The sequence below is a fragment of the Gekko japonicus genome, unplaced genomic scaffold (genome assembly GCF_001447785.1).
Source record: "Gekko japonicus isolate JY-2015 unplaced genomic scaffold, Gekko_japonicus_V1.1 scaffold2397, whole genome shotgun sequence".
Classification (NCBI taxonomy): Eukaryota; Metazoa; Chordata; class Lepidosauria; order Squamata; family Gekkonidae; genus Gekko; species Gekko japonicus.
The window spans coordinates 148607-163705 of NW_015167124.1; the positions used below are offsets into that span (position 1 = coordinate 148607).

At 41.8% G+C, this 15099-nt stretch overlaps 1 protein-coding gene across 1 annotated transcript in view; it reads left to right on the plus strand.

Moving 5' to 3' along the window:
• The window catches only part of LOC107111958, a 126493-nt gene that overhangs the window by 14055 nt on the left and 97339 nt on the right, over nt 1–15099 (plus strand). Inside the window, exons 2-3 of the mRNA XM_015413006.1 lie at nt 256–431; nt 4709–5174. Of these exons, the coding sequence (XP_015268492.1) occupies nt 256–431; nt 4709–5174 (642 nt within the window). The remainder of the gene's footprint in view (nt 1–255; nt 432–4708; nt 5175–15099) is intronic.

Genomic DNA, 15099 nt, shown 5'->3' on the forward strand with positions numbered 1-15099 from the left:
GGAAACCTTCAAGCAACACCACCCCCCCTCCTAATGGGTTGGGGCCCCCCCCCCCCCCTTATGGGCCCTATGAACATGAATTTGTTAAGAAATGATCATTGTTTTCTTGGGGCTAGGTCTTTTTTTTCTTCCTTGTGCTCACTAGCAAACCTGACCCCAGAGGGTTTGTTGTGCTTTTTCAGCAACATACTAGTTATATTTCAGCTAAATTGCCTGTAGATACTTTCTCTCTGTCTCCTAACTCTTACTGTTCAGGCAGACAGTGGAGATGGGTACCACTACCACAAGCTGAGGAAGAGTGTCATTCGAGAGCAAGTGAAGATTCTTATCCAGAAGTCATTAAATACTGAAGAGCTTCATCTCAAAAGGCATTTGAATTGTTTCATAAGAACACTGAAGAGGAGAGAAAACATTGAAGAGAAGGGAGGACAGTAAGGTTACAAAATTAAATATTTTTTGTATGAGCACAATTGTCTCTTTCCCATTTATTTTTCCTGTTTCTCTTTGCATATCTCCAACACCCTGGAATGATAAAATGAGACAACAGGGTATGGATTGAACTAGGGTTTTATTAATGTCTAATCTTCAGCAGCTACTTAAAATTGTACTTGTTTTAGAAGTGTGAGTTACTATCTAACCCTGCAGCCCCTGCTGGCTGCACACATTTGGGCAACCCCAACAAGGACAGGCTGAAGAGCCTGGAACTTCTTAGGTTAAGGGGGGGAAAGACAACTAAGGTGGAACATGATGTTGGTGGTAGAAAGTACCATCAAGTTGCAGCGAACTTATGGCAACCCTGTAGGGTTTATAAAGCAAGAGATGTTCAGAGGTAGTTTAACATTGTCTGCTTTTGCATTGTAACACTGGACTTCCTTGGTGGTCTCCCATCCAAGTACAAACCATGGATGACCCTGCTTAGCTTTTGGGATCTGACAAGTAAGGGATAGTATGGACATGACAGAGGTTTATAAATTTATGTGTGGGATGGAGGAAGTGAATACAGAGAATTTTTTCTTACTTTCTCACAATACCTAAACTTGTGGCCACCCAATGAAATGGATCTCTAAAAGATTCAGGATGGCAGAGTGGACATAAGGAAATATTTTCCTACTCATTAATAGGGATGGGCACAAGCTGCATTTTTGCAGTTTGGTTCATGGTTGAATCATGAACCAAACCATGAAACTATATGGATGAGGAGGTTGGTTCGCAAACGGAACTGATTTGTGACCCCTGCTTTCTGCTCCCTGCTGCTATTCATGGAGAGGAGAAACAGGGGTTTAAATAGTTAGGAGCCATTTAAACCAATGCTTTTTCTCACCCCCCCCCCCAGAAAGATGAAAGCACCCTTAAACAGCTGAGCACCTGAAAGAAAGAAAATTCCTTTAAACAGCTGAGCCACATGGAGCAAAACTGTTCCACGGGGCTCAGCTGTTTAAAAGGGCCTTCTTAGACAGAGAGCCCCAGGGACTGGCTACTCAGTTTCTTCTTCTTACAATACAAGGTCAGCAGTCAAGAATATCATCAATACATAATACCCATTGAATGCATAAAATAGATATTCTGTACAGAAATTGTACAATTAATAGAAATAATAACATTATTAAAATACTAGGCCATGTTCTTCTGCCTTGTTGAGCATGCCAGAGCACAGAATCTTGCTACCTTAAGGGTAGTTTCATTAAAACGGTCAGCAAGAAGAAGAGAAGTATAAAAATCATTTGATCTACCTGGATGTTTGGACAGAGCTGGGGTAATTATGTGTTCTGAATGTCCTAGTAAAATTGGCAATGTAAGAGGATATGTTCAATTGTTTCTACCATTCCAGACTGACATGGGCAGAGATGTTGTGCATATGGGATACATGCATATCTCCCTTCAGATAGGAGGACGTTAAAATGGGCCAGAGTGAAAGCTCTGCAGTGTTTGGGAAATTCTAAGTGTAGAGGATCTAAAGAGTCTCTTGCTAAGAGTGAAAGAGGAGAGCGCAAAAGTTGGCTTCAAACTCAACATCAGAAAAACTAAGATCATGGCATCTGGCCCCATCACTCCTTGGTAAATAGAAAGGGAAGTCATGGAAGCAGTGATAGAATTCATGTTCTTGGGATCCAAGATCACTGCAGACGATGACTGCAGCCATGAAATTAAAGGATGCCTGCTCCTTGGGAGGAAAGCTATGGCAAACCTTGACAGCATAATAAAAAGTAGAGACATCATCCTGCCAACAAAAGTCCACATAGACAAAGCGATGGTATTCCCAGTAGTCATGTATGGCTGCGAGAGTTGGACCATAAGGAAGGCCAAGTGCCAAAGAATAGATGCTTTCAAATTATGGTGCTGGAGAAGACTCTTGAGAGTCCCTTGGACTGCAAGGAGATCAAATCAGTCAATCCTAAAAGAAATCAACCCTGACTGTTCCCTGGAAGGCCAGATACTGAAGCTGAAGCTCAAACACTTTGGCCACCAAATGAGAAGGGAGCACTCACTGGAGAAGACCCTGATATTGGGAAAGATTTAAGGTAAAAGAAGAAGGGGACAGCAAAGGATGAGATGGTTAGACAGTGTTATTGATGAAACAAATATAAAATTAAGCAAACTCCGGAGGATAGCGGAAGACAGGAGGGCCTGGCGTGGTGTGGTCCATGGCGTTGCAAAGAGTCAGACTCAACTGTGTGACTGAACAACAAAATGTATAAAGGTAATTTGATGGAATGAATTTTTTGTTACAGTTCCCAGCTGCCAGAGAAGAGTGAGCCCATGATCTGTCGACCTGAAGGGTGGTGTCCCATAGTCTCTGTTTGATTAGTCCTCTGGCTCCTGAGTACCCAAGATGCAGTAAGGCTGTGCAGAAGAAACCAAATAGTTGCAATTTGTTCTCTATGGCTCTCCACCCACCTTGAGTGAAAACTGTCTAAGAGGATTAGTGAAATTAATCTGGGGGGGGGGGGAGAGATTTAACTTGAGCCAGCAGCATATAACTTGGAACCAGGCGCATACTTCAAGTGGAACCAACCCTGCTTCTACCCTAAGCAGGACATTAGGTACACAACAAGGTACTCCAGATAGGGATCTGAGGAATGTGGATTGGATTGCTTTTAGTTTACGGTAGTCATTGTACAGACATGTCTGTGAACCATACATGAGCTGGGTACCATCTTGCCCTGAAAGACTTTCAATGTAAATGGTATGTAAATGGGAGGGGAAGGGAAAGGAGTTTGTAAGCCGCTCTGAGGCTCCAAGTGAAGGGCGGGGTATAAATCCAATCTCTTCTCTTCTTCTTCTTCTTATGTGAGAACCCCCTTTTGTGAAGAATCTTGAAGCTGCTCTAGCCGCTCTTTGGGCAGACTCGGTTGCATGGGAAAGCTGAGCTTTCCATGCTCTAGATGGTTGGAACACTACAACTAAATATCTGAACACTTTAACTTGCTCGATCTCATGGCCGTCAATCTGCCACCTGTGTTTGATAAACCTTTTAGGAAAAACCCAAGATTTCTGGTCTTTAAAAGACTGATAGTTAAATGCTCCTCCTTGCAGTAAGCCGTAAGTGCCTGAGAGGCATTTTTGAGCCCTACTTCAGAGTAGAATAGAATACCAATATTGTCTGCATATAATAGTATGGAGATTGTTCTATTTGCCATATTGGGTGGATGGAGGTCAGGCTTGGATAAGGTTTGCACCATAGAATTTATATAGAAGTTAAATAATAAGGGGCAAGGATGCATCCTTGCCTCAAACCCCTCCTGACTGGAGCCATGTGAGACAGATGACCTTGTGGGTTGCATCTCACTGACAAATAGTTGTTTTCATATAATGTGCATATAAGGGCAAGCAATCTATGGTCTATTGTGGAAGCTTCTAGTTTTTGTCATAATCTGTTGCGTAAGGTACTATTGAATGTCCTCTTATAATCAACAAAGGCTTATAATCAACCAACACATAAAGTGCCCCATGTGGCCTGGAGGTATATTTCTCCACCAGATGATGCAGAATCAGGCACTGATCCATTGTGACTCAACCACTTCTGAAAGCTGCTTGTTCTTCAGCTAAGATGTTTTCTCTGTTGAGGATTGGCTACCCAACAAAGCCCATTTAAACAGTTGAGCTTCAGGAGCAGGTGTTGGAAATGTATGTGTTTACAAGGTCTGATTCAGTCATTATAGGGTTAACTTGTATTCCTAGTTTGCTATTGTTTAGACTGACCTGGAAGGGATACCTGGCACTAAGCCAATGGGGGATTTGCCCGGGAAAAGTAACTTCTATTTTGATGCAGATTGGTCATTTGTTCCAGGTGACTTCCTTTCTAGGGGTCAAGAAGAAGGAGGAAATCTCCATTACGTGTGTGCTTGTCTTCAGTATAGGAAGCTTAGAAATGTAGCTCTTAGTGTTTTGTTAATTTGTAGCAATCCCGTGTACCTTTTCCCTTAGAATAAAGTATTTTTAAAAAGCAAAGAAATCTCTTCTTTCCAATAGAGCAAGATCCATCAAATAGTCTGAGTACTAAACAATTTTTTGACTATTTACAACAAATTGGTAGCAGAGGATGGTTTAAATGCTCATTGGATAGAGAGAGAGAGAGAGCTGAGCCAGCACATAGAGGCTTATTTTAAAAGTGAACTAACTTTTTCCTGCAAAGTTTTTTTTCTACTTTTTGCCAGACAAAGCTGTGACCAGAAAAAGTGTGAGCACTTTTGATTCTTGCTGATTAAAGGGATCATCGCTTTAATGCTGGTTTGCACTTTGGAAAGCAGCTGAAAGAAAGCTTTTTGAATTTTTTTTCTACTGGGCGCCGGAGCTCCGGAGAGCTGATTGCTTCACCGGTCCCAGCTGAAAAGCCTAAGGAAAGGATTAACCCTGTCTGCCTGAAGATGAGTGAGGAAGAACCTTCCACATCTAAAGCTGGAAACCCAACTGCACCTAAACAAGCACCAGCCAAACTTGTGAGTACGTTCCATTCTTCTGGGGACACAGAAGCCCTTAAATTAAAACCCCAAAATTATCTTTGGTGGGAAGCGGTTCTTAAAGTGAAGCTTCAGATGCAAAGAGCCCAGCATGTCTTAACAATGGAGCCCCCAGCTAATGAGCCAGAGAAAGGTGATTTTGAACAACTGGATGGCTATGCTAAAAATCTTATTCTTGGGTCTGTGAATCCTGATGATGAGCCAGATTTATACACTGTGGGTACATCAAAGGAAATGGTTGCATATTTGAAAAAGAGATATGCAGGAAGAACTACAAGTAAAATTTTGAATATGATTGGTACAAATGTTGAATTGAATAATTAATAATGTTTTTGTGTGTATGACTTACATGTCAGACCTTGAGAAGGGGTGTTTGAAATGTATGTGTTTACAAGGTCTGATTCAGTCATTATAGGGTTAACTTGTATTCCTAGTTTGCTATTGTTTAGACTGACCTGGAAGGGATACCTGGCACTAAGCCAATGGGGGATTTGCCCGGGAAAAGTAACTTCTATTTTGATGCAGATTGGTCATTTGTTCCAGGTGACTTCCTTTCTAGGGGTCAAGAAGAAGGAGGAAATCTCCATTACGTGTGTGCTTGTCTTCAGTATAGGAAGCTTAGAAATGTAGCTCTTAGTGTTTTGTTAATTTGTAGCAATCCCGTGTACCTTTTCCCTTAGAATAAAGTATTTTTAAAAAGCAAAGAAATCTCTTCTTTCCAATAGAGCAAGATCCATCAAATAGTCTGAGTATTAAACAATTTTTTGACTATTTACAACAGCAGGTTCAGCTGTTTCTGATCTAAACAGCTGAGCACCTGGGAGCAGCTTGCTCCCATGGCTCAGCCATTTTGGCAGCTTTTGTGGGGAACCTCCACAAACTGCCGTAAAAATTTATGGAGGTTTGTTGCTGGGTTGAAGTTTGTGAACCACGAGCCAGCCAAAATTCACGAACTGGCCAAGATTCAGTTCACAAACCACAAACTGACCAAAATTTGTCACAAACAAAGGTTTGTGAACTGGTTCATGCCCATCCGTACTCATTAAAAAACTAGAATGTGTCCACTCTAGAGCCAGTGGATGTAGCCATGAGGACAGGTGGCTTTAAAGGAAGATTATACATATTGAACTCATGAGACTGTCTTATACTGAATCAGACCCTTTTCCCTAATCCCTACAAAGTCAATATTGTCTGTTCAGACTGGCAGTGGCTCTCCAGCATCTCAGGAAGAGGTCTTTCACGTCACCAACTGCCAGATTGTTTAACTGGAGATACTGTGGATTGAACCTGGAAACTTGTGCATGCCAAGTAGATGCTCTGCCACTGAGATTCATGGAGGATATGCCCATCAAAGGCCATGGTGGCTAAAGGAAATCTCCATATTCAAAGGCAGTAGATCTCTGAACAATAATACTAGGAGGCAACATTATTATTTATTCATTTACAAAATTTATATCTCACCTTTCTGCCTTCATCAGGGCCACCAAGTTGGCTAACAGATTAAAAACACACATAATAAAATAACATATTTAAACCCATTAAAACCAACCAAAACCCCCACATCATTAAAACAATTTAAACCAAAGCTAAAATATTTTTTTTAAATAGCAATTAAAATATAGGGCAGGTAGGAGGGATCACTGAGGGAAGGGCAAACAAACTAACACCCTCATCCACTGGCAGGAGATAGCAATAAGACAGACACGTTGCCCTGGGGAGAGAGTTTCAGAAATGTGGTTCCACAACTGAGAAGGCCCTGTCCTGAGTTGCCACTCATCTATCTCAAAAGGCAGGGGCACCTGAATCGGGACTTTGGAAGATGAATTCAGTGGTAAGGAGGGTCTTAGCCTCTATGGCCTGTTTGTTGGGCCTCCAGGACAACTGGTTGGTAACTGTATGAAACAGGATGTTGGAGTAGATGGGCAATGGGTCCAATTCAGGAGTAATCTTTTTATAGTCAATCTAACTCAAAATCCATGTGCCTTATTAACAAAGAAGAAAGAGAGATAGAAAGGAGGCATTGAAAGTTGTGACAAAATGGGAGACACAAGACAAACTGAGGAAGAGTGGAATCCAGGGCAGATAATACATCTGGAACAATAAAGAAATTAATTTCACAAAATCTCCTCATCCCTAAATAGGATAGGAGTAATATAAATTACTGAATATATTTTCATTTATCTTCCATACCACTGGTATTTCAATAATGATGTCGAGGTTATCATCCAGAAGCCAATGTTTCATCTTTAGCAGCTGCCAGATCTTAAAATATGAATGTTGCCACTGCATCTTCCCTCCTAAACAACTTCATGATAACACAATAGAATTGGTCTTCAGACATGTCTAATTCAGGTGAAATGGGTATTAGATTCTGTGGCCATTTGTAGCTCTAACCTTGGCAAGGTTGAATTTTGTGGCTTAAAGCATATGCAATGTACAAATATTAAATACTGATATGTTTTAACAGAAAAATGAAGATATTTGGGGATGACTTGTTATGTGGCAGGATAAGTGGGGTGGGACTCTTGAGTTGTCTGAAAACGTTCCAAATGTAAATGACAAGGATGGGATCCCAACTGAAATGAACAGAAACAGGAATTACTTGGTATTTGCAATATGTACTCTTAACATCTGTTGGAAAGCAGAGAAATTCATGAGGGACTTAATATTCTAGGAAATGTGCTTGGCCAGTACAGTGAGGATTTTTTTATAGCTTGATATGAAAATGTGAAGATTTAACTGTACAGGTTATGCTGTGAATGCAAAACATGTGATAGTGCACTGATGGCACTCTGAATTTTGAGTATGACAGATGAGAAAGACGTCTTGAGAAGTCTTGTATTTTAATAGTGTTTGGGCTGAAGATGATAAATACAGTCTTCAGCTAACACTCCAATGTTCACAATTTATTACAAAGGCAGACAAAAGAAGTGTGTGAGAGAGACAAATGGCTAAGAATACCTTCCAGCATTAAAAGAATTCCAAAGAAAGAAAAATTATTCAATACGTGCAAGTACCTTTACAGGGTTTGCTCCTTCAAAATGACAAGAAAAATTATATATAATTTTTATACTTTCAAGATATGAATATGGACTGTAGAAATATTCAAGATGTGGGTAGTGGCCTGATATATAGATCCCCCCCCCAATAATCAAATTCATATTCAAATCATCACCAGAGTTATTCTGCTTACACTGTGCTGATGAGTAAGACATCATATAGCCCTGTGTCAGGATGCTACCAGCCCAAAATAACTGAATAATGACCCAAAGTCAAACATTTCAGAAGAGGAGTTTTATTTGTTTGTTTTTTGTTTTCTTCAATCTGTCAATGCAATGCAAAGCTGAAATGTCTGCAGTAATGAGTTCTTTTCTGAATTGGCTCTCAAATCAATTACTAGCCTCCCCATAAGTGAACAAGCCCCCACAGGGAGCCAGAGGGATATATATAAAAATATTAAATTTCTTCAAGTGTATCTATATATCTAAATCCCAACTGTGCCCCCTATGTGTGGATATTTAAATCTCCAGTTAGGGGGCACACTCACTTTAAACAGGCTTTTCTGCAAACTTGGGTGACCTCTTAGGTTTGCAGAAACATCTGGGGGGAAAACATTGGGGGGTTAAATTTCCCCTTTAAAAATCTGTGCATGTGCAGGCAATGTACTTACTGTCATGCAGCTGGAAAGCAGCCTGATACTTTCTGCATCTACAGAGTTGTTAAAGGATGAGACTGATATTTTGCTTTATGAACTTATATTTGCTGTTACACCCACACAATGGACTGTGCATACACACCCACATAGGCTCAGAAAGCTGTACATGTCACCTGTTGTGATACTACACGTAGAAGGTGCCTGCATAAGCCTTACATGTGAATGAGGTTTCAGTTACACAGCTGCCAGCCTAGTGAAAAAAGCACACATCTCCATATTGTCAGCAAAAGAACAACCTAAGAAGAAGCACCCCCATTGCTGAATTGCTGACTGTCACGTATGCTACATCTCTGCTTTATTTTACATTGGCATTTCCTGCCAGATGGACCTTTTATGACCAGAGGAATGGCCAGCTTCATCTGCACTTCAAGGAGGTTCCTTGACACCAAACTTTCACACTTGCCCAGATGCCATCCTTTGAGTTAGGTCTTAAGCAGGGCTCTAGTCGGGGGGGAGCTCTCAGGTACGGAGCTCCGGAAGAGAACCTCTAGGGGGCGGGGTGGTCACGTGGTGAAGCCCCGCCCCTTCTTTACCCCGCCCTCTGCTTCAATCCTCATTCCGTTTGGGAATGAGGATGAAGCAGGAGGGTAAGTAGCCGGGCCTTCTGACACACTTCCGGTGATGTCAGGGGGTGTGGCCTTCTGTCACTTCCGGTGATGTCAGGGGGCGTGGCATTTGCAAATAAGTTATGCTAATGAGTTATGCTAATGAGCTCTGGCAGCTCTTTTTCTACAACAAGACCCCTGGTCTTAAGTTACAATATTGCCCAACCCTCTAGGTTGCCACCCCTCACTACACGCAACCAATAGGAGTAGTCTTGGGACGGACTAACAGGTAGATGGGTCCACAGGTTGGCACAGTTGCCATCCAACCAAACAATCACCTATAAAAGGTAAGGACCAGTTTCCTGGCCCTTGCTAGCCACAATCCCCGCAACACCCCCTGTCTGCTTTAACTCCCCTTTTGTCCAGCTTACTATACCCAAACCCTTGTCTCTACTTGATCTCTTGAACTGCAGTCAAGAGACCCACACATGTTGGCTGGTTCTAGCTGTGTGTTAAACTTCCCTAGAATTGTATTTCTCCCCATCCATTCTTCATTGGAACGAACAAAGCTTCAGGACAGATAAGTATCACCCCTCATCACTGTACCTGCTAATGCAAATGTGCTTATGTTTAATACTATATTTCTAAGGAACTTGATTGAATGTGTGAGAGCATCAGTATTGTTTGTATGTGATTTATTTTCCTAAGTAAGAGACAGTTACTTTGAACGACAACAGCCTCGACTCCTTTTACTGGTAACCCTTGGTGGAACTGGACCTTGGTAGACACTGGCAAGAACCCATCTAAATTGCCAATTGCTGTAGATAAAGCAGTTCAGCTAACAGAGTGCTGGATCTGTCAGCAAGGGGTAGTGGAAGCCTCCACAGGTCCACTCAGAGCAGTTCCAGGTAAGCAGCCAAGAGTGGAGGGGAAAGAAACCTCGGCGACCCCACTTGGAACAGCTCCAACCAAGCCGCCGAGAGCAGGGGGAGGAAGCCTTGGTGAGTCTGCTCAAAGAATAAGGAAGCCTTGGTGGACACTGGGAACCGCTCAGGGACTGGCTACCACCAAGGCAGAAGCAGGGAGCTGCACAGGGCTCAGCTGCTGCTGCGATACAAATTGAGAGTCACTCAGGGCCCAGCCTTGGCAGCAGGGGACACCAGGATCTGCTTGGGGCCTGGTCACCATGGCAGTGGATGCAGGGAGCCACTTCGGGCTTGAAGTGGCTCCCAGACACTGCCATGGTGAGGATGAGTGATGGAATACATTTAAAAGGCTGTTTTCCTAATACAGCAAAATAAGAGAAGGGAGGTGAATAGTTAACTCTGCTCTAGAATGTTGTGCTTGAGTGACAGGGTGCTCCTTTTCTCTGATTGGCCAGTGCCATCTGAGGGAAATATAAAATCAGCTGTGTGCTGAGGGGAGAGTGAGTTTGTTTGGAGTTTAGTGGCAGTTACTGTTCAGTAAAGAAAAAATTCAGCTAAAGAAGTGAATATCTGAAGAGTCTGACTAAAAAGTCTGTCAGAGAGGTTCACTTTTTGAATAAAGGGAGAGGCTCCCGGTTTTTAGCTGTGTTAAACATAAACTGAGAAAGAATTCCATTTAAGAATTCAGAATCTAGTGTCATCTATAGCTGAAGTACATTTTCACACAGACACCAAGAACTGGGGTTTGGGATTTTGCCAAAGAGTGACTGGGTAACATGCTGAAGCTCCCAATCAGGCCAAAAGGAATAGGATTATATTTTCAGGGAAGAAACATAAATTATGTCCATTTATACTGGCAATTGGTACTGAGGCAGTCCCTGGTCTGTTGTGAAAGTAAATGGTTATAGACTACTCAGGGGGAAGAAGAAACAATGTGATTTCAGAAAAGGGGAAATAATTTGCTACACTAAAAGACTGGCCTTTCCAGAAAACCTGAACAGTTAATAGGAAAGTATATGCAGAAACACCGTAACTGAAACTTAAGTTCTCAGTCAACCATCTCTCACTGATAAGAACCAATAATTTGTAAAAAATAAGCTGCTATAATACTATCTTCTCTGTCAACTGAAATATATACTGTATTACCAACAATGTTTACCTCAGCTTTTCCAATTCCTGACTACCTCATACCATCCCTGCCTATTAAATAAAATCTTTATTATTGTTCACAGTAAACAGTCTCCCGTGCCATTTCAAATGATCTAAAAAGAGGGCTCCTGTTTCCTCCTGACAAGTTCCTGGGCTGGGCAAAATTAGATCCTGTCACAGGGTGGGACATTCAGATTCATAAAGCCACAAATATTATCATTCTACTGGCGCCCAGCTCAGTACCTAAATGGAACTCAGAATTTTGGCAGGAAATCTGCCTCAGAGAGGGGAGAGTAACAGGGGGTCTGTCAAACTTGTAGGTTAATATGTGCTGACTGAGAAGTGAATAGCTTGTTTTCTAAAGAATGGGGGACATCATTTGCTACAAAGCCTTTGTGGCAAGAAAAGTCCCATTGATATTTGCATGACAGCTTTATAACATTATCAAACAAAAGCATCAAAGAACAAACTTGTTTCTGCAAAGGAAAAAAAGTCAGAAAAGGAATAATCAGTAGAAACCACAACAAAATATGAGATCAGAATAATCATGTTGTATCAAAAAGGTACAACTTTTTGTGCTTCATGTGATTTTTCTCCATGATAGTTAGGGCTGAATGGCACAGCAAGGAACAACTTTCTCTGTATGTTGGTTGACAGAGAACTCTGATGTCACCAGGCAAACCTCCTCAGATTCATCTAGAATATGCCTTAATATTAGAGCAATACAGAATGTATGTAGGACCATGGGGGCAATTGAATCCATAGGGTACCTGCAAAATAAAGTTGGAGATTCAGCAGCAGAAGGAACTACATAGGAAAATGACTTTGATATTTGCATTAATTTTTTCTCAATGCCACTTCCAAAGCAAGACACACAGGAAGATCAGAAAATAATTTTTAAATGATGTTTTTCGACTCTGTAGTTCATTCTGTTTGCAGTGCACCCACACAGCTCTTGTCATAATGTAAGCAACTAATGGTAAGATGGGTCTAATGTTATATCCTGCTGTCAGTCTCTTTTCACAGGTTTCCAACCCCCCACAGGCACCTAGGGTTAAGCTCAGGGCTTCTATTTGGAAAGGGCTCTGTGAGATAAATCCTTAAAAACTTATGACAAAAGAAAACAATTCAGGAACCTCTATTATTTTGCAGTCTTTCTTTTTCTGAATTATTAACTCTTCAGCCTTCAATCAATAAAAATGACCAAAAAGGGAGGATTTTTCAATATTGCCAAATTTTTTAATGGAAAAAGCCCCTACTTTTGACTCAGTACAACTTGTAAATGCTATCCAGTGAAATCCTAGGCAGAGCCCTTCTAAGTCCGCTACGGTCAATGGGCCATATCACTAGAAGAATTATTTGGAACCTATCAGTCTAGTATGTATCCTAGTCCCAATCTGAGGCTGCACTCCAGTTAAGGAGGAAAAATGAGATACAGAGAAAAGCTCAAAAAAGAAAATATTAATCCTATGACATCAGTGGAAAAAGGTGGGAGAAAAAGCAACTACAATGTTGTAGGGGGATTAAATGGCATATATCTATATATCTAATTCCCAAGTGTGTGCCCCCTATCTGCAGATATCTAAATCTGCAGGTAGAGGGCACACATACTCCAAACAGGTTTTGCTGCACACTCAAGTGATACCCTAGATTTGCAGAAAAATCAGAAAAGATAATAATAATAATAACAACAACAACATTAGTAGTACTAGTAGTAATAATAATAACAACCGTAATAGTAGTAGTAGTAGTAGTAGTAATAATAACAATAATAATAATAGTTGTTATTTGGAGGGTTTAAATTCCCTCCCCCAAATAAACATTGTCAATGCATGTACAAACAATACAAGTTATATTTGTGGGTCTGACTGATGCTTCTGCTCCTGTGGAGTCACTTCATGCCAGACCATGGTGGCAGGGAATGCCAGGAACTGCTCCAAGCCCGACTGTGGCACTGTGGGATTCTGGGAGCAGCTCCAGGCCCAGCTGCAGTGGTGCAGAATTCTGGGAGAGGTTTTGGGCCCAGCTCCAGCAGCAGCAGATACCAGGAGCTGCTCTGGGCCTGGCTGCCATCAGGAGAGAGAAGAGAAGAGGAAGAGATTGGATTTATACCCCGCCCTTAACTACCCAAGGGAGTCTCAGAGCGACTTACAAACTCCTTTCCCTTCCCCTCCCCACAACAGACACCCTGTGAGGTAGATTGGGCTGAGAGAGCTCTGACAGAAACTGCTCTTTTTCCAGAACAGCTCTTATCAGAACTATGGCTTGCCCAAGGTCATCTAGCCAGATGCAAGTGGAGGAGTGGGGAATCAAACCCAGTTCTCCCAGATTAGAGTCCGCGCACTTAACCACTACACCAAACTGGTTCTCCCAGGCACTGCTGCCAAACTCAAAGGTAAGCAAAAAGAAGGGGGGAGAGACACAAGGGAGGATTGACTGGGGAGGGGGAGAGAAAGGAAAATATGGCGGTATTGGCTTGAAGGGGAGAGAAAGAAGAGGGGATTGACTGGGGGAGAGAAAGGGAAATATGGTGGTATTGGCTTGGGGGAGAGAAAGGGAAATATGGGAGTATTGGTTTGGGAGGAAAGAAAGAAGTGATCAGGCAGGCAAAAAGGAAATATGAGGAGCATATTGCAAAAAAAACATAAAGACCAACAATAAAACTTTCTTCAAATACATTAGAAGCAGGAAACCAGCCAGGGAGGCAGTGGGGCCCTTGGATGACAAAGGGGTAAAAGGAGTACTGAAGAATGATAGTGAAATGGCTGAGAAGCTAAATGCATTTTTTGCCTCTGACTTCACTGTGGAAGATGAGAAGTGCTTGCCCACTCCAGAACCACTGATTTCGGGAGGGTTGTTTAATGACCTGAGTCAGATAGAGGTTATGAGAGCGGAGGTCCTATGACTGATAGACAACTTAAAAACTGAGAAATCAGAGGCCTGGATGGCATACATAGAAGAGTTCTGAAAGAACTCAAATGTGAATTTGTGGATCTCCTGACAAAAATATGTAATCTTTCCTTAAAATCTGCCTCTATTCCTGAGGACTGGAAGGTAGCTAATATCACCCCCCATCTTTAAAAAGGGTTCTAGAGAAGATCTGCAAAAATACAGGCCAGTCAGTCTGACATCAATACTGGGTAAGTTGGTAGAAACTGTTATTAAGGAGAGAATTAGTAGGCATATTGATGAACAAAATCTATTGAGGAAGACTCAGCATGGGTTCTATAAGAGAAGATTTTGTCTCACTAACCTGTTCATGTTCTTTGAGGGGGTGAACAAACATGTGGACAAGGGACCTTGACTTCCAGAAAGCTTTTGATAAAGTTCCTCATTAAAGGCTCCTAAGTAAGTTCAATAGTCATGGGATAAAAGGACAAGTCCTCTTGTGGATCAAAAACTGGTTAATTAATTGGAAACAGAGAGTGAACGTAAATGGGAAATTTTCACAGTGGAGGGTGGTAAGCAGTGAGGTACTACAGGGCTCAGTACTGGAGCCGATGCTTTTCAACTTGTTCATTAATGATTTGGAGTTGGTGAAAACCAGGGTGATTGTGAGGCATTCCAAAGGGATCTGCCAAGGATGAGTGAGTGGGCATCAACATGGCAAATGGGGTTCAATGTGGCCAAGTGCAAAGTGATGCACATTGGGGCCAAAAATCCTAACTATAAATACATGTTGATGGGGTCTGAACTGGCAGAGACTGACCAACAGAGAGATTTTGAGTCGTAGTAGATAACTCACTGAAAATGTCGAGACAGTGTGTGACTGCGATAAAAATGGCCAACACTATGCTGGGGATTAT